General features: G+C 43.5%; 1 protein-coding gene and 2 long non-coding RNA genes across 9 annotated transcripts; 1 reads left to right on the plus strand and 2 right to left on the minus strand.

The window, feature by feature from the left end:
• Positions 1-3,785: 3,785 nt before the first annotated feature.
• On the minus strand, positions 3,786-5,350 carry LOC127912439 (uncharacterized). 4 transcript variants are annotated; one of them, XR_008082728.1, is made up of 3 exons: positions 5,201-5,350; positions 4,925-5,150; positions 3,786-4,690 (listed from the first exon to the last, which is right to left on the minus strand). It is a non-coding gene; the product is annotated as an uncharacterized LOC127912439 (long non-coding RNA). The 4 variants fall into 4 exon arrangements; XR_008082726.1 differs by having other exon boundaries at positions 3,786-4,740; XR_008082730.1 differs by having other exon boundaries at positions 3,786-4,306; positions 4,541-5,150.
• LOC127912438 (uncharacterized) lies at positions 5,147-10,106 on the plus strand. 3 transcript variants are annotated; one of them, XR_008082723.1, is made up of 3 exons: positions 5,147-5,590; positions 6,094-6,220; positions 8,045-10,106. It is a non-coding gene; the product is annotated as an uncharacterized LOC127912438 (long non-coding RNA). The 3 variants fall into 3 exon arrangements; XR_008082725.1 differs by having other exon boundaries at positions 8,076-10,106; XR_008082724.1 differs by having other exon boundaries at positions 5,147-5,540.
• Positions 10,107-10,491: 385 nt separating this feature from the next.
• On the minus strand, positions 10,492-14,304 carry LOC118359534 (NSFL1 cofactor p47-like). 2 transcript variants are annotated; one of them, XM_035738038.2, is made up of 9 exons: positions 14,137-14,304; positions 13,272-13,375; positions 13,000-13,077; positions 12,395-12,560; positions 12,074-12,169; positions 11,834-11,943; positions 11,490-11,627; positions 11,005-11,175; positions 10,492-10,901 (listed from the first exon to the last, which is right to left on the minus strand). In XM_035738038.2, exons 1-9 carry the CDS (start codon positions 14,236-14,238, stop codon positions 10,739-10,741), a joined length of 1,128 nt encoding a protein of 375 aa, XP_035593931.1. In that variant the 5' UTR covers positions 14,239-14,304; the 3' UTR covers positions 10,492-10,738. The 2 variants fall into 2 exon arrangements, with proteins under 2 accessions (XP_035593931.1, XP_035593930.1); XM_035738037.2 differs by having other exon boundaries at positions 11,834-11,946.
• Positions 14,305-22,539: the final 8,235 nt, after the last annotated feature.

Here is a 22,539-nt window from a genome sequence, read left to right on the forward strand (position 1 = left end):
GAAGAAGAGAGATCACGATACAGAAAGACACAGGAAGAAGAGAGATCACGATAGAGAAAGACACAGGAAGAAGAGAGATCACGATACAGAAAGACACAGGAAGAAGAGAGATCACGATAGAGAAAGACACAGGAAGAAGAGAGATCACGATACAGAAAGACACAGGAAGAAGAGACATCACGACACAGGAAGAAGAGACATCACGATACAGAAAGACACAGGAAGAAGAGACATCACGACACAGGAAGAAGAGACATCACGATACAGAAAGACACAGGAAGAAGAGAGATCACGATACAGAAAGACACAGGAAGAAGAGAGATCACGATAGAGAAAGACACAGGAAGAAGAGAGATCACGATACAGAAAGACACAGGAAGAAGAGACATCACGACACAGGAAGAAGAGACATCACGATACAGAAAGACACAGGAAGAAGAGACATCATAGAGAAAGACACAGGAAGGAAGAAGACACAGAACATCACGATAGAGAAAGATACAGAAAGACACAGGAAGAAGAGACATCACGATACAGAAAGACACAGGAAGAAGAGAGATCACGATACAGAAAGACACAGGAAGAAGAGAGATCACGATACAGAAAGACACAGGAAGAAGAGAGATCACGATAGAGAAAGACACAGGAAGAAGAGAGATCACGATACAGAAAGACACAGGAAGAAGAGACATCACGACACAGGAAGAAGAGACATCACGATACAGAAAGACACAGGAAGAAGAGAGATCACGATACAGAAAGACACAGGAAGAAGAGAGATCACGATAGAGAAAGACACAGGAAGAAGAGAGATCACGATACAGAAAGACACAGGAAGAAGAGAGATCACGATAGAGAAAGACACAGGAAGAAGAGACATCACGACAAGGAAGAAGAGACATCACGATAGAGAAAGACACAGGAAGAAGAGAGATCACGATACAGAAAGACACAGGAAGAAGAGAAAGATCACGAAGAAGAGAAAGACACAGGAAGAAGAGAGATCACGATAGAGAAAGACACAGGAAGAAGAGAGATCACGATACAGAAAGACACAGGAAGAAGAGACATCACGACACAGGAAGAAGAGACATCACGATACAGAAAGACACAGGAAGAAGAGAGATCACGATACAGAAAGACACAGGAAGAAGAGAGATCACGATACAGAAAGACACAGGAAGAAGAGAGATCACGATACAGAAAGACACAGGAAGAAGAGAGATCACGATAGAGAAAGACACAGGAAGAAGAGAGATCACGATACAGAAAGACACAGGAAGAAGAGAGATCACGATAGAGAAAGACACAGGAAGAAGAGAGATCACGATAGAGAAAGACACAGGAAGAAGAGAGATCACGATACAGAAAGACACAGGAAGAAGAGAGATCACGATAGAGAAAGACACAGGAAGAAGAGAGATCACGATACAGAAAGACACAGGAAGAAGAGAGATCACGATAGAGAAAGACACAGGAAGAAGAGAGATCACGATACAGAAAGACACAGGAAGAAGAGAGATCACGATACAGAAAGACACAGGAAGAAGAGAGATCACGATAGAGAAAGACACAGGAAGAGAGATCACGATACAGAAAGACACAGGAAGAAGAGAGATCACGATACAGAAAGACACAGGAAGAAGAGAGATCACGATAGGAAGAAAGACACAGGAAGAAGAGAGATCACGATACAGAAAGACACAGGAAGAAGAGAGATCACGATAGAGAAAGACACAGGAAGAAGAGAGATCACGATACAGGAAGAAAGACACAGGAAGAAGAGAGATCACGATAGAGAAAGACACAGGAAGAAGAGAGATCACGATACAGAAAGACACAGGAAGAAGAGAGATCACGATACAGAAAGACACAGGAAGAAGAGAGATCACGATACAGAAAGACACAGGAAGAAGAGAGATCACGATACAGAAAGACACAGGAAGAAGAGAGATCACGATACAGAAAGACACAGGAAGAAGAGAGATCGATAGAGAAAGACACAGAGAAGACACAGGAAGAAGAGAGATCACGATAGAGAAAGACACAGGAAGAAGAGAGATCACGATAGAGAAAGACACAGGAAGAAGAGAGATCACGATAGAGAAAGACACAGGAAGAAGAGAGATCACGATAGAGAAAGACACAGGAAGAAGAGAGATCACGATAGAGAAATACACAGGAAGAAGAGAGATCACGATAGAGAAAGACACAGGAAGAAGAGAGATCACGATAGAGAAAGACACAGGAAGAAGAGAGATCACGATAGAGAAAGACACAGGAAGAAGAGAGATCACGATAGAGAAATACACAGAGATGCAGTCAAAGAAGTGGAAGCTTATCAGTGATGCTGAGGTTTGAGAAAGTCTTGCTGAGAAAAGTACAGATAGGATTCCTTTCAATGTTAGAGAATTTGTCCCATATGCACTGCATTGTTTTAAATGGCAAAGAATGGGACATGTAGCTTCTCAATGTAAAGGAAAGAAAAGATGTGCCAAGTGTGGAGGAGAACATGATTATGGTGAATGTGGAAGCAATGTGAAGGTTAAGTGCTGTAGTTCGATCCCCGGGACCACCCATACGTAGAATGTATGCACACATGACTGTAAGTCGCTTTGGATAAAAGCGTCTGCTAAATGGCATATATTATTATATATTATAGTTGAGGGGAGAACACAGTGCAGCATTGGGTGGTTGACAGGTACAGAGAGAGGCTAGAGAGGATCAGAGATAAAGGATCAGTCATGATGTATCATACTCAGAGGACATAAAACAGATCAGTAGAACTACAGTGCAGACCGATGGAGCTGAGATGGATGTATCTGTAGTAAGTGGACCTACTGTCAGACTGATGGAGCTGAGATGGATGTACCTGTAGTAAGTGGACCTACTGACATGGATGTATCTGTAGTAAGTGGACCTGCTGATGGAGCTGACATGGATGTATCTGTAGTAAGTGGACCTGCTGTCAGACTGATGGAGCTGAGATGGATGAACCTGTAGTAAGTGGACCTACTGTCAGACTGATGGAGCTGAGATGGATGTACCTGTAGTAAGTGGACCTGCTGATGGAGCTGACATGGATGTATCTGTAGTAAGTGGACCTGCTGTCAGACCGATGGAGCTGAGATGGATGTATCTGTAGTAAGTGGACCTACTGTCAGACTGATGGAGCTGAGATGGATGTACCTGTAGTAAGTGGACCTACTGACATGGATGTATCTGTAGTAAGTGGACCTGCTGATGGAGCTGACATGGATGTATCTGTAGTAAGTGGACCTGCTGTCAGACCGATGGAGCTGACATGGATGAACCTGTAGTAAGTGGACCTGCTGTCAGACCGATGGAGCTGACATGGATGTATCTGCAGTAAGTGGACCTGCTGTCAGACCGATGGAGCTGACATGGATGTATCTGCAGTAAGTGGACCTGCTGTCAGACCGATGGAGCTGACATGGATGTATCTGCAGTAAGTGGACCTGCTGTCAGACCGATGGAGCTGACATGGATGTACCTGTAGTAAGTGGACCTACTGACATGGATGTATCTGTAGTAAGTGGCCCTACTGATGGAGCTGACATGGATGTACCTGTAGTAAGTAGACCTGCCGATGGAGCTGACATGGATGTATCTGTAGTAAGTAGACCTACCGATGGAGCTGACATGGATGTACCTGTAGTAAGTAGACCTACCGATGGAGCTGACATGGATGTATCTGTAGTAAGTAGACCTACCGATGGAGCTGACATGGATGTATCTGTAGTAAGTGGACCTACTGACATGGATGTATCTGTAGTAAGTAGACCTACCGATGGAGCTGACATGGATGTATCTGTAGTAAGTGGACCTACTGTCAGACTGATGGAGCTGACATGGATGTACCTGTAGTAAGTGGACCTACTGACATGGATGTATCTGTAGTAAGTGGACCTACTGATGGAGCTGACATGGATGTACCTGTAGTAAGTGGCCCTACTGTCAGACTGATGGAGCTGACATGGATGTACCTGTAGTAAGTAGACCTACCGATGGAGCTGACATGGATGTACCTGTAGTAAGTGGACCTACTGTCAGACTGATGGAGCTGACATGGATGTATCTGTAGTAAGTAGACCTACTGTCAGACTGATGGAGCTGACATGGATGTACCTGTAGTAAGTGGACCTACTGTCAGACTGATGGAGCTGACATGGATGTATCTGTAGTAAGTGGACCTACTGTCAGACTGATGGAGCTGACATGGATGTACCTGTAGTAAGTAGACCTACCGATGGAGCTGACATGGATGTACCTGTAGTAAGTGGACCTACTGTCAGACTGATGGAGCTGACATGGATGTACCTGTAGTAAGTAGACCTACCGATGGAGCTGACATGGATGTACCTGTAGTAAGTGGACCTGCTGTCAGACTGATGGAGCTGACATGGATGTACCTGTAGTAAGTGGACCTACTGATGGAGCTGACATGGATGTACCTGTAGTAAGTGGACCTGCTGTCAGACTGATGGAGCTGACATGGATGTATCTGTAGAAAGTGGACCTGCTGTCAGACTGATGGAGCTGACATGGATGTACCTGTAGTAAGTGGACCTGCTGTCAGACTGATGGAGCTGACATGGATGTACCTGTAGTAAGTGGACCTGCTGTCAGACTGATGGAGCTGACATGGATGTATCTGTAGTAAGTGGACCTGCTGTCAGACCGATGGAGCTGACATGGATGTACCTGTAGTAAGTGGACCTGCTGTCAGACTGATGGAGCTGACATGGATGTACCTGTAGTAAGTGGACCTGCTGTCAGACTGATGGAGCTGACATGGATGTACCTGTAGTAAGTGGACCTACTGATGGAGCTGACATGGATGTACCTGTAGTAAGTGGACCTACTGATGGAGCTGACATGGATGTATCTGTAGTAAGTGGACCTACTGATGGAGCTGACATGGATGTATCTGTAGTAAGTGGACCTACTGATGGAGCTGACATGGATGTATCTGTAGTAAGTGGACCTACTGATGGAGCTGACATGGATGTATCTGTAGTAAGTGGACCTGCTGTCAGACTGATGGAGCTGACATGGATGTATCTGCAGTAAGTGGACCTGCTGTCAGACTGATGGAGCTGACATGGATGTATCTGCAGTAAGTGGACCTGCTGTCAGACTGATGGAGCTGACATGGATGTATCTGTAGTAAGTGGACCTGCTGTCAGACTGATGGAGCTGACATGGATGTATCTGCAGTAAGTGGACCTGCTGTCAGACTGATGGAGCTGACATGGATGTATCTGCAGTAAGTGGACCTGCTGTCAGACTGATGGAGCTGACATGGATGTATCTGCAGTAAGTGGACCTGCTGTCAGACTGATGGAGCTGACATGGATGTATCTGCAGTAAGTGGACCTGCTGTCAGACTGATGGAGCTGACATGGATGTATCTGCAGTAAGTGGACCTGCTGTCAGACTGATGGAGCTGACATGGATGTATCTGCAGTAAGTGGACCTGCTGTCAGACTGATGGAGCTGACATGGATGTATCTGCAGTAAGTGGACCTGCTGTCAGACTGATGGAGCTGACATGGATGTATCTGCAGTAAGTAGACCTGCTGTCGGGACTGATGCTTCTGATGGTCCTGTCATGGTTTCAAGGCCTGTTCAGAAATCTTGTTCATGAATGTGTGGTGTCAAAGAACACTTTAATAATGAATAAAGTTGACATCATAGCTTTTATTAGTAAGGTTATCAATACGATTTGGGTTGTGGAAAGCATAAATACCAGGTTGAAGGTTATTGTGGAGATGGCAAAAGAGATATTGGGGTTAACAGATGTTACTGTTGAAATGGTTGTTGACATGCTGAACAATCCTAAGGGTGGAGTGTTTATACAAAATATACAGTACCAGTCAAAAGTTTGGACACCTACTCATTCAAGGGTTTTAACTTTATTGTAGAATAATAGTGAAGACATTAAAACTATGAAATAACATTTGCAATCATGTAGTAACAGAAAGTGTTAAACAAATCAAGATATATATATTTTTTAATATAAAATAACATGCAACAATTTCACATATTTGACTGAGTTCTCCCCCTCAGACGATCCTGCAGGGCAAGAAGCCGGATGTGGAGGTCCTGGGCTGGCGTGGTTACACCTGGTCTGCGGTTGTAATGCCGGTTGGACGTACTACCAAATTCTCTAAAACAACATTGGAGCCTGCTTATGGTAGTGAAATGAACATTCAATTATCTGGTAACAGCTCTGGTGGACATTCCTGCATTCAGCGTTCCAATTGTACGCTCCCTCAAAACTTGAGACATCTGTGATGTTGCGTGACAAAACTGTATCCCCGGTTTCAGCTCATGAAACCAACACTTAACATGTTGTATTTATATTTTTGTTCAGTGCAGGAGAGCCACTGAGGATGGCAGCTCTCTATAGCCATTCCTCACATCTGTCATATGTTTAATCTGAGCCTAGAGGAAAGTCTTTGTCCTCAGGCTTGGAGGGAAGCCAAAGTCATTCCGCTACCCAAGAGTGGTAAAGCGGCCTTTACTGGTTCTGACAGCAGACCTATCAGCTGCCAGCTCTTAGCAAACTGTTGGAAACAATTGCGTTTGACAATTGCATTCGGAAACATAATGTAAACTTTCACTGCTATGCGGATGACACACAGGTGTACATTTCGATGAAACATGGTGAAGTCCCAAAATCGCCCTCCCTGGAAGCCTGTGTTTCAGACATAAAAGCAAATGTTCTACTTTTAAACTCAGACAAAACAGAGATGCTAGTTCTAGGTCCCAAGAAACAAAGAGATCTTCTGTTGAATCTGACAATTCATCTTGATGGTTGTACAGTCGTCTCAAATAAAACTGTGAAGGACCTTGGCGTAACTCTGGACCCTGATCTTTCTTTTGACAAACATATCAAGAAATTTTCAAGGACAGCTTTTTTCCATCTACGTAACATTGCAAAAATGATGCAGAAAAATTAATCCATGCTTTTGTTACTTCTAAGTGAGACTACTGCAATGCTCTACTTTCCTGCTACCCGGATGAAGTACTAAATAAACTTCAGTTTGTGCTAAACACGGCTGCTAGAATCTTGACTGGAACCAAAAAAATGTGATCATATTACTCAAGTGCTAGCCTCTCTACACTGGCTTCCTGTTAAGGCAAGGGCTGATTTCAAGGTTTTACTGCTAACCTACAAAGCATTACATGGGCTTGTTCCTACCTAATCCTTCCGATTTGGTCCTGCTGTACATACCTACACGTACGCTACGGTCACAAGACGCAGGCCTCCTTAATGTCCCTAGAATTTCTAAGCAAACAGCTGGAGGCAGGGCTTTCTCCTATAGAGCTCCATTTTTATGGAACGGTCTGCTTACCCATGTGAGAGACGCAGACTCGGTCTCAACTTTTAAGTCTTTATTGAAGACTACTCTCTTCACTAGGTCCTATGATTGAGTGTAGTCTGGCCCAGGAGTGTGAAGGTGAACGAAAAGGCTCTGGAGCAATGAACCGCCCTTGCTGTTTCTGCCTGGCCGGTTCCCCTCTCTCCACTGGGATTCTCTGCCTCTAACCCTATTACAGGGGCTGAGTCACTGGCTTACTGGTGCTCTTCCAAGCCGTCCCTAGGAGGGGTGCGTCACTTGAGTGGGTTGAGTCACTGACGTGATCTTCCTGTCCGGGTTGGCACCCTCCCTTGGGTTGTGCTGTGGTGATCTTTGTGGGCTATACTCGACTTTTTCTCAGGATGGTAAGTTGGTGGTTGAAGATATCCCTCTAGTGGTGTGGGGGTTGTGCTTTGGCAAAGTGGGTGGGGTTATATCCTGCCTGTTTGGCCCTATCCGGGGGTATTGTCGGTTGGGGCCACGGTGTCTCCCGACCCCTCCTGTCTCAGCCTCCAGTATTTATGCTGCAGTCGTTTATGTGTCGGGGGGCTAGGGTCAGTCTGTTATATCTGGAGTCTTTATCCTGTCTATCTGGTGCCCTGTGTGAATTTAAGTATGCTCTCTCTAATTCTCTTTCTTTCTCTCTCTCGGAGGACCATGCTTGATGACTCCTTGTTGTCCCAGGTCCACCTGGTTGTGCCGCTGCTCCAGTTTCAACCTGTTCACCAGACGTGCTACCTGTCCTAGACCTGCTGTTTTCAACTCTCTAGAAACAGCAGTTGAATAATCGGCTATGAAAAGCCAACTGACATTTACTCCTGAGGTGCTGACCTGTTGCACCCTCAACAACTACTGTGATTATTATTATTTGACTCTGCTGGTCATCTATGAACATTTGAACATCTTGGCCATGTTCTGTTATAATCTCCACCCGGCACAGCCAGAAGAGGACTGGCCACCCCACATAGCCTGGTTCCTCTCTAGGTTTCTTCCTAGGTTCTGGCCTTTCTAGGGAGTTTTTCCTAGCCACCGTGCTTCTACACCTGCATTGCTTGCTGTTTGGGGTTTTAGGCTGGGTTTCTGTACAGCACTATGCGACATCAGCTGATGTAAGAAGGGCTTTATAAATTAATTTGACCAATACAATGCTTCTTCTCTGTAATCAAATTAACAGCAGGCTTTCAGCATGCTTATAGAGAAGGGGACTCAACATGTACTGCACTGACACACATTTTGAAGATTGTGAGAGTTGTACTGTTAAGATTTCAGTGCAGCCTTGATATTATTGACCATAACCTGTTGTTGAGAACTTATGTGTTCAAGCTTTTCAACCATATCGTGGATTAAGAGATATCTAATATAACATAGGGTTGTCTTTAATGGAAGCTTCTCTAATGTCAAACATGTAAATTGTGCTGTACCGCAAGGCAGCTCTCTAGGTCCTATACTCATTTCTATTTTTACCAATGACCTGCCACTGGCATTAAACAAAGCATGTGTGCCCATGTATCCTGATTATTCATCGATATACGCATCAGTTGCAGTCTGTTTTGGAATGGGTGGCCAGTAATAAACTGGTCTTAAACAGCTCTAAAACTAAGAGCATTGTTGCTTTCACTTCTTTGACTGCATCTCTCTTCTTCCTGTGTATTTCTCTATCGTGATCTCTCTTCTTCCTGTGTCGTGATCCCTCTTCTTCCCTAAGTTCTAGACCTCAGCTGAATCTGGTAATGAATGGAATGGCTGTTGAACAAGTTGAGAAAAAATTAACTTAGTTACCTTCGATTGTAAACGGTCATGGTCAAAACATATAAATTAAATGGTTGTAAAGATGGAGGAGAGTTCTGTCCGTAATAAAGAGATGCTCTGGAAAGACTGATTGCGTCACTTCTTGTTTTTATAAGAAGCATTGTGTTGGAAAGTCAACTTACACAAAGCACTGACACACACTTCTTTTTAGTCTCCAGGTCCAGGACAAATTCAAGGAAACGTACAGTATTATACAGAGCTATGAGAGCATGGAACTCCCATCTTATATAGCACAAGTGAACAGCAAACCTGGTTTCAAAAAAGCAACACCTCACAGCACTACGCCTCTCCCCAAATGTAACCCACTTGTGTTTATGTACTGACATGTACAGTATGTGTAACTGATAGATGCACACACACATTACATGATTATGTTTTTAAACGTCAATTGTGATGTCTTTCGTCTGTCTTTTTCGTTATGTCTCGGACCCCAGTAAGACTAGCTGTCACCATTAGCGTTGCCATGGGGATCCTAATATATTAAATCAAAACGGGTTGTAGTAGTAGGTGCACTGCTTTGTGTCAAGAACTGTAACGCTGCAGGGTTTTTCACGCTCAACCGTTTCCCTGTGTGTATCAAGAAAGGTCTGCCACCCAAAGGACATCCAGCCAACTTGACACAACAGTGGGAAGTATTGAAGTCAACATGGGCCATCATTCCTGTGGAACGCTCTCAACACCTTGTAGAGTCCATGCCCCCAACGAAATGAGGCTGTTCTGTTCTCAAATTAAGATCCTACATTTGGGCTCCAGAGTGGTGCAGCGGTCTAAGGCACTGCATCTCAGTGCTAGAGGCATCACTACAGACCCTGGTTCAATTCTAGGCTGTATCAAAACCGGCTGTGATTGGGAGTCCCATAGGGCGGCGCACAATTGGCCCAGCATCGTCCAGGTTTGGGTTTGGCTGGGGTAGGCAGTCATTGTAAATCTTTTTTTTTTTTTTTTTTATAAATTAAAAAGGCCATTCCTCTATGATTTTAGGCTGTCCTGAGGGCAAGGGGGGGGGGGTTGCAACTCAATATTAGGAAGGTGTCCTTAATGTGTTATACACCCAGTTTGTATTGGTAAAAGAAAGTCCCAATAAAACCATTCTGTCTTTAGTTGTTGATGGTTTGTTGTGAATTGATGGAAGCAGGCTATTGGTGTACGTCGGGGATGCAGGGGTACATTTTCAGTTGAGATGATGGAAACTTGTGTGGAAAAAGCAGGCAAGAGTTGAGCCAAAGAAGAGATGATTGGAAGATGAACAAAACAAAAAATGACAGTATTATAAACATCTTAAAGCCATCTCTGAAACTGTTAAGAAAGCTTTATTGTTACTGTGCATGTTCAACTGCTACTTTCTAAACAGGTTTTACCACCAGATCCGTCTTTCATCAAAAGCCTTATCCGCCCGCTCCCCACGTCCCCTCGCAAACAGCCGAAGAGGGAAAATGTATCATCACTATAGAAAGAAAAGAAAGTCCATAAGTCCATGGTGTCTCGTTCCTCCAGGAGGTAAAAGAGCTGTGAACCAGCTTGGCAACCAGGGGGCTCCATCACTTTAGTCGCTGCACAATGACTGCGTTGAGCAGGTTGGCATCCTGCAGCGACTGGCTCTCGTCAGTTAGCTCCTTGTTGGGGAAGGTTGTCATGAGCACAAACTCTGTCGCCGCCATCAAAGGGCGAGCTCCCACCACAAACTGACGCACGTCTGACACCCTGAGGATGGGAAGAGAAATGACGAGGAGCAAGTAGGTAATATGGGGTTGGACATGCCCTTCATTGAGGGGGTGATGTAGAGCTTCATGGCTTCATCACTGACCTGTGAGTGTGGTTGAACTTCTGCACCAGTCTCCCCCCGTCGGCCAGTCTGATCTGGATGTTGGTCACAGGCTGGGAGGCGTCCAGGTTCACAGAGGCGATGGCCTGGGTCTCACTGGCTACCGGATCCTGGTCCCCCATACACGGAGCAGACACCAGCTCAGGGGTGGCACTGAATGGACGGGTGAGGTGGGAAAGAGACATTTATTGTGATTATACTGTATTTTAAATGAACTTGAAGAAAATATTATACGTGCACATTTTCCCAGAAGATAATATCAAGTTTTGAAAAAATCTAAATGTAAACCAGCAATTTAACTTCAAAAGTCCATCAAATACAATATCACTTTGTGCCAAAATACTCCTTACTACCACCTTGTGGTAATAAGGTGTAACAGTCACTTTATTAAAGCATTGTGCTGAAAGGGGGGGAACATTTCATTCCTTTCCTCTGTGTTGAATTCTATTAAAATAGAACTCACCCACCTGCCCAGTTTCTGTCCTTCCCCACCGAATGCCTTGAAGGCAACCTTGGGTTTGGAGAAGTCCTCATCCCGATTGTCCTCCATATCCAAGTTGACTTGACCCCCTCGGGAACGCTGCCTCAACTCCAAAGGAATCTCCCTGAAAGGACGAAGGACTTCTGTTATTACAATGCTCCAGCAATAAGAAAACAGACTTCAGAGAGGGACATGTAGCCTCCAGCTGTCCAGTGCCATAAATCCATTTAGAACTTAGAATTAAATGGACTGACAAAAATGGTGATGTGTGACATGAGCTGTCGTCATATAAATAGTATGACAAGGATACGGTACAAACAGTGTACTCACCCCCTGCGGATGGACTCCAGGAAGATGGCGTTTCCAGGGTCGCTGTAGTTTCTGAGTTCACCGTCATCCAGGCTGAAACCTGTCTTCCACAGCTTCAGGACTATATGCACCTTCAGCACGTAGTAAAGAAAATACATAAGTAAGTAAAGAAGTAAACTGAAATGTATTTTTCTGAGATCTAATGTATACTGGCAATACAAAAAAAAAGAAACTAAAAAAATTTCACTGTCAAACACTCACATCCTGCTGGCTGTTAGCTGCTCTTCTCTCCCCAGCCACGTAAACAGGCTCCTCCTCAGGCGCTGCACCAAGCCGGTAGCCACCACCAATAAATGGCTAGAGGGAAAGAGGAGAGATAAGAGTTTGAAAAACATGACAACTAACGTCATACACCACTGCGACTTGTATGCTCTAGTCGGCTGGCCCTCGCTACATTGGATCCATCAATCCCAAAACATTACATTACATTTAAGTCATTTAGCAGATAACACATACATATGGTCACTAAATTAAAAAATAATGATCCTGGTGCAGAACGTATCACTGAGAAGCTTTTCATACCCTGGCTCGACTCGGCTCTCCTGGGCCCCTCCCAGCCTTCTCCACAGGTACAGCCCCATGCTCCTTAGCCCCCTTGAAGAGGTCCTCCACCACCTCATTAGAGCTCTTCTTTTTGGGGGGTCCCACTATCTGCTGCCCACTGCGTTCAGAGCCCCCAGCAAAGAACCTGGTGGGAAGCCGAGGGAGGATGTGGCCATTGAAGAGGGGAAACAACACAACCTGGATTTTGGATCCAGTCCAAGCTTCTGGTTACAACACCAGTGCTGCAATTGTGTGGACGATGAAAACAATAACACAGGGACCCACCCAGAAAAATCTGTTGATGCAGCAGAAAGCAATACCAGCCTACAGAGAACCGAATTACAGAAACATTCTGGAGGATCACTAGCCTGGGTACCAGTAGGTTTCTGTGTTTCTGCTCTCTTGCCAACTCCTCATGGAATTGTCATGCTGTTTGGCTTGACAATGACACTGGAGTAGGCAGAAACAGATCTGGGACCTAGAGCCTCACTACACTACTGTCCAAAATGCACATAGACTTACTACAATTCATTTTCAAATTCATTGAAAATACCCCAAAGTCACAGAAGTATAGTCAAACCTACCTTTGCCCTTCCTCCTCATCACTGTCATCTACTTCCTCATGCATCATATCTCTGAAGGAGGTCACCCTCTTTTCACTCCTTTACACAACAGAAACACACAAAAAATAACCATCAACATCTATCATGTAACATGAAATGTTTCATAGGAATTTATTTTATTTGAAGTTTGACAAGAGAAACACTGAAATGACTTAGATATTGCCTATCCTAAATTATACCGAGACTAACAGAGTAACAACAGATATACGGAGGTCAGTTAGTTAGTTATGTACCTGGGCCCCGTAGGACGAGGCACAGAGGATCCACCACTCTCTGGCTGAGGAAGTGTCACGATGTCATCCTCAGGACCATCTTCAAAGAAACTGGCCAGGGCAAGCTAAGGAAACAGACCAAAACGCCATGTCATCCAAACATCAAGATGTCAGTGTCTAGAAACAGTCTAAACTTGATCGCCAACTACTTTGCTAGAGCTTAATTGTGAACTTGGCAAATTTTTAAAAAGGTAGCTAACTAAAAAATTGTTATTAAACTAGAAATTAGATAGCTAATTGATCAGATTTTCGCATCCTATCATCTCAGTCACTTGATGAAGATTAATGTTAGCTAGTTATGATTATGAACTGGGTTAACTGGAGCGGCAGGTAGCCTAGTAGTTAGAGAGCTGGACTAGTAACCAAAAGGTTGCCAGATCAAATCCCTGAGCTGACAAAATCTGTCATTCTGCCCCTGAACAAGGCAGTTAACTTCCCAGGCCGTCATTGTAAATAAGAATTTGTTATTAGATTACTGTGGTTGAGAGAGAAGAGACATTATTAAATTACTTGCCTAGTTAAATTTAAAAAAGAATAATACAAAAAAACTGCTGAACAATTCTATCTGCAAGTTAGCTAACGTTAGCCAAGCTAACTATTAGACAGTGGTGGTAAAACATTGTAAACTGATTGGTAGATATAGGTCCTAGACAACAATGGTCATTCAAGCTTTTGTTGTGAGAAAGAGTGACTTGCACAAATCGTTACAAACTAGCTTCGTTAGTTATCTGGTACCGACTAGCAGTGGTGGTCTGGCAGCTAGCTAACCACTGTCATTCGTTGTGAGTTCAAATCAAATATCCCATTTAGTACAACTTGTACGTACCTGCAAATCCCAGCCGGCAGACTCCAAGAAAAAACGGGCCCTCTCCTCATCAACATCTGTAACAGCAACGAACTCCCTCACTGAGACTTCTTGGTCCGCCATTTTGATATGCCCATTCAATGAAAGCACCGACCTCAACTGGGGAAACAACTACCAACTTGGTTCCTATCCGTGCAAACTGTGGTTCCTATCTGCGAGAAATGTTTTTTTAATGAAATGTTGTATTTAGCACAAAGTAAATATATTTTATTTGAAGGAATAATATTTCACATATATTTGACATTTATATCTAAAAAAAATGTATTCTTTTGTATTACCATAACAAATACACCTGTATTTTCTGCCTAAGCAAAGGGGTAATCTGGGATTTGCAAAATAACAATTCAGACACCGCCACTTGTTTTTGTTAACAGCTGAGGGATTGGAGTGGAGAAGTGTAACCACTCTCAAATTCATAGACAGAGCTATGATGCAAGGACTGACAATACATGGGATCAACAACTATGTTTTGAAGCTATATTTATGTTTATTTACAATTAAAACAAGCTTATATTTTGGGTTCTGATGGGTTACAATAGTTGTACTGAGCCTATTTGGGCATCTATAAGTGATATTCTTCAAGACTCTTTGGGAAATGTGTATTGAAATGTTTTCATTGTTTCTAATAACGTGGACATTTAAACACTAACTCATCCAGTATAAAGATTGGTAGGATAAAGAATGGACCCTAGTGCTCGCCCCGTGAGGACTTAAGAAACACTACTGTTCCTGTTTTAAAACACCTGAGCCAGGCTAGGCATATAGCGTAGTAGTGATATGCATTACACAAATCCTAAACACAATTTATGACTGATAGCCTACAGGAATCATGTTTGTCTCACTTATAGGAATATTTTCACCATCGTTGTAAAGCCCTAGTTATTTGCTTTAACAAAGTCGTTTCAGAAAACTATTATTTATTTGATGTGATTCATTTAAATTTGTCCCCCAGGTTTAAAGGTCAGCTCAGTAACTGATAACTAATTTTAAAATTGGAAAACTATTCCTTTTTAAATATTATTTTTCAAAATAAACATTTAACATCTAAAAGTCAACTGAGCGGGTCGAGCATGACATGTCAACCCTGTTGCCCAAGTAGAAAAATACATAATTCATTAAAGCACTTAACCCTAATTGCTCCGGTAAGTCTCTGTGGATAAGAGCTCTGCTAAATGACTAAAATGTACTACGGAGTGGCATTTTTATATTGACAACAGTTTTACATAGCCTTCACATCAATAGACATGTTTGCTCATTTTAATCTGTGTTTATGATTTGGCTTTATAACTAGATATGAGATGATGTACCCTTTGGACTCATGACGCAGCAGTTTTTATTTTGATTAGGCGTCTGTGATAATAGTAAAGTATTACGCATCTTAGTCTATTTTGCTTCTTGTTCTTGTTGAAAATGTAAACAAACAATGTCTAATATATCCCTGCAACTAATGTTTTGGGGGTTGTAATGGTGAGATAAGAGTAGCGCTAAATTATTTCAAATACTTAGGCTATGTATCATATCTTTCAAAAACCATGAGGAAGACGTTATTATCAATAACAATATCAAGTTACACCATGTTTTCTGATGCACCTTTAGTGTAATGAGTTTAGTACTTTCATATTCGTACTATATAAGAGGGCGGAAAAATAGATAATTTCATGAAGACTTTGGCTACCATGAGAGAGAGAAGAGACATTTTGAAAATCTATGACCTTATAATGCCTATTTACTCAAAAAAAAAATGTTTTTACCTTTATTTAACTAGGCAAGTCAGTTAAGAACAAATTCTTATTTTCAATGATGGCCTAGGAACAGTGGGTTAACTGCCTGTTCAGGGGCAGAACGTACCTTGCACCTTGTCAGCTCAGGGATTTGAACTTGTAACCTTTCGGTTACTAGTCCAACCACTAGGCTACCCTGCCGCCCCTATTCCATCTGACTGCGCAAACCACTGTCTTATCAGCCCAGCCTGGCAAATTACAAACTTGTTCTCCACTATAAAAAGGTATCTAGACATGATCTCACAATTCTTTTAAACTAACAGTTAGTTTTCAACAGCAGAGATTTGTATAAATCTTGTTGTCTGTCTCTCTGACATTTGCAACATTGTTTCAATATTCAAATTGTCCCATAGTAATGTATGTGTAGGTGTCGGGACGAGACAGACAGGCAACGTTTATCAGCCAGTCGATCTCCGTCTGTCCCATAGTAATGTATGTGTAGGTGTCGGGACGAGACAGACAGGCAACGTTTATCAGCCAGTCGATCTCCATCTGTCCCATAGTAATGTATGTGTAGGTGTCGGGACGAGACAGACAGGCAACGTTTATCAGCCAGTCGATCTCCGTCTGTACCATAGTAATGTATGTGTAGGTGTCGGGACGAGACAGACAGGCAACGTTTATCAGCCAGTCGATCTCCGTCTGTCCCATAGTAATGTATGTGTAGGTGTCGGGACGAGACAGACAGGCAACGTTTATCAGCCAGTCGATCTCCGTCTGTCCCATAGTAATGTATGTGTAGGTGTCGGGACGAGACAGACAGGCAACGTTTATCAGCCAGTCGATCTCCGTCTGTACCATAGTAATGTATGTGTAGGTGTCGGGACGAGACAGACAGGCAACGTTTATCAGCCAGTCGATCTCCGTCTGTACCATAGTAATGTATGTGTAGGTGTCGGGACGAGACAGACAGGCAACGTTTATCAGCCAGTCGATCTCCGTCTGTCCCATAGTAATGTATGTGTAGGTGTCGGGACGAGACAGACAGGCAACGTTTATCAGCCAGTCGAAATCATTAATCAGCTGGTATCATTTTTATGGATACATACAAAGAAATGTCAGTTGAAAAAAAGGTACAACAAAATGAAGTGAAGCTAGTTTATAGTCTTTACAACTTCATCTAAAAGTTGTATATAAGTGATAATGCCCGATAAGCTGTTGTTTGGAGGAAATATTGGCACGTTTTGCAACACCTGTGCAAATATATCCTCCAAATATCAGCTTATAGGGCGTTATCATGCTTAAATAAAACTTTTTACAACATATTAAAATAAAATAACAATGAATGACATGTTTTCATTAAAACGTTATTCTGAAACGTAAAACGTACTTCTTCCACCAAAAGATATAGTCCGGACAAAATTCAAGTTGTTGGTTCTTTTGGTCGTGTTGCTACAGACGCGACCCAGTCATTAATTCATTTTGCATAGTTGCAATGTAAAAGACCTGGTCTTCCGTTATAAACAAAATGTTTGCTATGCAAAAGGCCTGGTCGTCCGTTCTAAACCAAAATGTTTGCTATGCAAAAGGCCTGGTCGTCCGTTCTAAACTAAATGGTTGCTATGCAAAAGGCCTGTTCGTCCGTTCTAAACTAAATGGTTGCTATGCAAAAGGCCTGGTCGTCCGTTCTAAACTAAATGGTTGCTATGCAAAAGGCCTGGTCGTCCGTTCTAAACTAAATGGTTGCTATGCAAAAGGCCTGGTCGTCCGTTCTAAACTAAATGGTTGCTATGCAAAAGGCCTGGTCGTCCGTTCTAAACTAAATGGTTGCTATGCAAAAGGCCTGGTCGTCCGTTCTAAACTAAATGGTTGAAATGCAAAAGGCCTGGTCGTCCGTTCTAAACCAAAATGTTTGCTATGCAAAAGGCCTGGTCGTCCGTTCTAAACTAAATGGTTGCTATGCAAAAGGCCTGGTCGTCCGTTCTAAACTAAATGGTTGCTATGCAAAAGGCCTGGTCGTCCGTTCTAAACTAAATGGTTGCTATGCAAAAGGCCTGGTCGTCCGTTCTAAACTAAATGGTTGCTATGCAAAAGGCCTGGTCGTCCGTTCTAAACTAAATGGTTGCTATGCAAAAGGCCTGGTCGTCCGTTCTAAACTAAATGGTTGCTATGCAAAAGGCCTGGTCGTCCGTTCTAAACTAAATGGTTGCTATGCAAAAGGCCTGGTCGTCCGTTCTAAACTAAATGGTTGCTATGCAAAAGGCCTGGTCCGTTCTTAACAAAGTGGTTGCTGTGCAAAAGGCCTGGTCGTCCGTTCTAAACTAAATGGTTGCTATGCAAAAGGCCTGGTCGTCCGTTCTAAACTAAATGTTTGCTATGCAAAAGGCCTGGTCGTCCGTTCTAAACTAAATGGTTGCAATGCAAAAGGCCTGGTCGTCCGTTCTAAACCAAAATGTTTGCTATGCAAAAGGCCTGGTCGTCCGTTCTAAACTAAATGGTTGCTATGCAAAAGGCCTGGTCGTCCGTTCTAAACTAAATGGTTGCTATGCAAAAGGCCTGGTCGTCCGTTCTAAACTAAATGGTTGCTATGCAAAAGGCCTGGTCGTCCGTTCTAAACTAAATGGTTGCTATGCAAAAGGCCTGGTCGTCCGTTCTAAACTAAATGGTTGCTATGCAAAAGGCCTGGTCGTCCGTTCTAAACTAAATGGTTGCTATGCAAAAGGCCTGGTCGTCCGTTCTAAACTAAATGGTTGCTATGCAAAAGGCCTGGTCGTCCGTTCTAAACTAAATGGTTGCTATGCAAAAGGCCTGGTCCGTTCTTAACAAAGTGGTTGCTGTGCAAAAGGCCTGGTCGTCCGTTCTAAACTAAATGGTTGCTATGCAAAAGGCCTGGTCGTCCGTTCTAAACTAAATGTTTGCTATGCAAAAGGCCTGGTCGTCCGTTCTAAACTAAATGGTTGCTATGCAAAAGGCCTGGTCGTCCGTTCTAAACTAAATGGTTGCTATGCAAAAGGCCTGGTCCGTTCTTAACAAAGTGGTTGCTATGCAAAAGGCCTGGTCATCCGTTCTTAACAAAGTGGTTGCTATGCAAAAGGCCTGGTCATCCGTTCTTAACAAAGTGGTTGCTATGCAAAAGGCCTGGTCATCCGTTCTTAACAAAGTGGTTGCTATGCAAAAGGCCTGGTTGTCCGTTATAAACTAAATGGTTGCTATGCAGTCCGGATAACGTAATTGTCACTTGCTAGATAGCTAGCCAACTTCAGCTAACTCAGTCACGTCAAACATTGAACCTAGAATTACAGTACACTTTTTAAAATATATTTGTATCTACTTGGATATGTCCATGATAACGATGTTGATGCTTGATTTCGACTGGCTCAGAAAAAGTTGTCTCGTCTCGTCTGGACACCACCGAGGTAAAAACAGTTTTACGTTGGATATTTGACGGATATTCGCCTGTAGTTTTCCTTACGTCCACCGCAGTTAGGGACCGTCAACATAGTGACAAATCAAAATTGGTCCAATTTCAATAGCTCTTTAACCATTACTCCTAACACTTTAAAAACTGGTTGTATCTAACCCGATGGCACACCCTTTAGTTTGTCCAATTTCATCTCACATCACACGGGTGGCAGCGTAGCGTAGTGGTTAGAGCGTTGGACTAGTAACCGGAAGGTTGTGAGTTCAAACCCCTGAGCTGACAAGGTCGTTCTGCCCCTGAACAGGCAGTTAACCCACTGTTCCCAGGCTGTCATTGAAAATAAGAATATGTTCTTAACTGACTTGCCTGGTTAAATAAAGGTAAAATAAAACATGGTTTTACATGAATTTGTCCAAATGTAGAATTCCAATAGCTCCTTGGTCTGCTGACAACCCTTCTATATTGCACACTCTTGTCTGTGTACTGTAAAATCATGAGGTGAAACGTACATTTTTCATAGTTTTAAATTTGCAGATGTTTAACGGATTTGAAACAGTAGCTTAGTTAGCGGTGTGCGCTAAATAGCGTTTCAATCGGTTACGTCACTTGCTCTGAGACCTTGAAGTAGTAGTTCCCCTTGTCTGCAAGGGTGAGCGGCTGTTGTGGGTGATGGGTAACGATGCTTCGATCAGGGTGACTGTCATGTCGTTGTGTGCAGAAGGTCCCTGGTTCGCGCCCGGGTATGGGCGAGGGGACGAACGTCATTTAAGTTGTACTGTTACACAGATCTGTTTTACATTTTTCCACAGTATTTAACAGTGGTACACAATAGGAGAGAGACAGATAATATCTCCTTTCGTCGTTAATATCAACCATAAAGGAAAAGGGCAAAGTACGAGAGTCATTGTCCAAAGCAGGGATGGAGAGTGAGCTGGTGAGGTGGGCTGCAGTGGGTTTACTGCTCAATACATATTCTGATCATGTAACCACAGTCATGGTGGCCAGTAAATCAATGAATAAAAATGTCATATTGACAAATTAAACAAATTGTAGACCTTTAATCTTTTCCAACATGTCAACAGAAACTGAACTTCATTTAAGTATGAAACATTTCACAGTGTTAACTTTCACTTTATTCCTGGTTGTTGTACATATCAGAGCCTCTTCAGTGTTGATGGGGTAGAGCAGACATTAACCCTGGTTGATGTACATGTCAGAGCCTCTTCAGTGTGGATGGGGTAGAGCAGACATTAACCCTGGTTGATGTACATGTCAGAGCCTCTTCAGTGTGGATGGGGTAGAGCAGACATTAACCCTGGTTGATGTACATGTCAGAGCCTCTTCAGTGTGGATGGGGTAGAGCAGACATTAACCCTGGTTGATGTACATGTCAGAGCCTCTTCAGTGTTGATGGGGTAGAGCAGACATTAACCCTGGTTGATGTACATGTCAGAGCCTCTTCAGTGTGGATGGGGTAGAGCAGACATTAACCCTGGTTGATGTACATATCAGAGCCTCTTCAGTGTTGATGGGGTAGAGCAGACATTAACCCTGGTTGATGTACATGTCAGAGCCTCTTCAGTGTGGATGGGGTAGAGCAGACATTAACCCTGGTTGATGTACATGTCAGAGCCTCTTCAGTGTGGATGGGGTAGAGCAGACATTAACCCTGGTTGATGTACATGTCAGAGCCTCTTCAGTGTTGATGGGGTAGAGCAGACATTAACCCTGGTTGATGTACATGTCAGAGCCTCTTCAGTGTTGATGGGGTAGAGCAGACATTAACCCTGGTTGATGTACATGTCAGAGCCTCTTCAGTGTTGATGGGGTAGAGCAGACATTAACCCTGGTTGATGTACATGTCAGAGCCTCTTCAGTGTGGATGGGGTAGAGCAGACATTAACCCTGGTTGATGTACATGTCAGAGCCTCTTCAGTGTGGATGGGGTAGAGCAGACATTAACCCTGGTTGATGTACATGTCAGAGCCTCTTCAGTGTTGATGGGGTAGAGCAGACATTAACCCTGGTTGATGTACATGTCAGAGCCTCTTCAGTGTTGATGGGGTAGAGCAGACATTAACCCTGGTTGATGTACATGTCAGAGCCTCTTCAGTGTGGATGGGGTAGAGCAGACATTAACCCTGGTTGATGTACATGTCAGAGCCTCTTCAGTGTTGATGGGGTAGAGCAGACATTAACCCTGGTTGATGTACATGTCAGAGCCTCTTCAGTGTGGATGGGGTAGAGCAGACATTAACCCTGGTTGATGTACATGTCAGAGCCTCTTCAGTGTGGATGGGGTAGAGCAGACATTATCCCTGGTTGATGTACATGTCAGAGCCTCTTCAGTGTGGATGGGGTAGAGCAGACATTAACCCTGGTTGATGTACATGTCAGAGCCTCTTCAGTGTTGATGGGGTAGAGCAGACATTAACCCTGGTTGATGTACATGTCAGAGCCTCTTCAGTGTTGATGGGGTAGAGCAGACATTAACCCTGGTTGATGTACATGTCAGAGCCTCTTCAGTGTGGATGGGGTAGAGCAGACATTAACCCTGGTTGATGTACATGTCAGAGCCTCTTCAGTGTTGATGGGGTAGAGCATACATTAACCCTGGTTGATGTACATGTCAGAGCCTCTTCAGTGTGGATGGGGTAGAGCAGACATTAACCCTGGTTGATGTACATGTCAGAGCCTCTTCAGTGTTGATGGGGTAGAGCAGACATTAACCCTGGTTGATGTACATGTCAGAGCCTCTTCAGTGTTGATGGGGTAGAGCAGACATTATCCCTGGTTGATGTACTGTACATGTCAGAGCCTCTTCAGTGTGGATGGGGTAGAGCAGACATTAACCCTGGTTGATGTACATGTCAGAGCCTCTTCAGTGTGGATGGGGTAGAGCAGACATTATCCCTGGTTGATGTACTGTACATGTCAGAGCCTCTTCAGTGTGGATGGGGTAGAGCAGACATTAACCCTGGTTGATGTACATGTCAGAGCCTCTTCAGTGTGGATGGGGTAGAGCATACATTATCCCTGGTTGATGTACATGTCAGAGCCTCTTCAGTGTGGATGGGGTATAGCAGACATTATCCCTGGTTGATGTACATGTCAGAGCCTCTTCAGTGTTGATGGGGTAGAGCAGACATTAACCCTGGTTGATGTACATGTCAGAGCCTCTTCAGTGTGGATGGGGTAGAGCAGACATTAACCCTGGTTGAT

Source organism: Oncorhynchus keta, chromosome 27, assembly GCF_023373465.1.
Source record: "Oncorhynchus keta strain PuntledgeMale-10-30-2019 chromosome 27, Oket_V2, whole genome shotgun sequence".
NCBI lineage: Eukaryota > Metazoa > Chordata > Actinopteri > Salmoniformes > Salmonidae > Oncorhynchus > Oncorhynchus keta.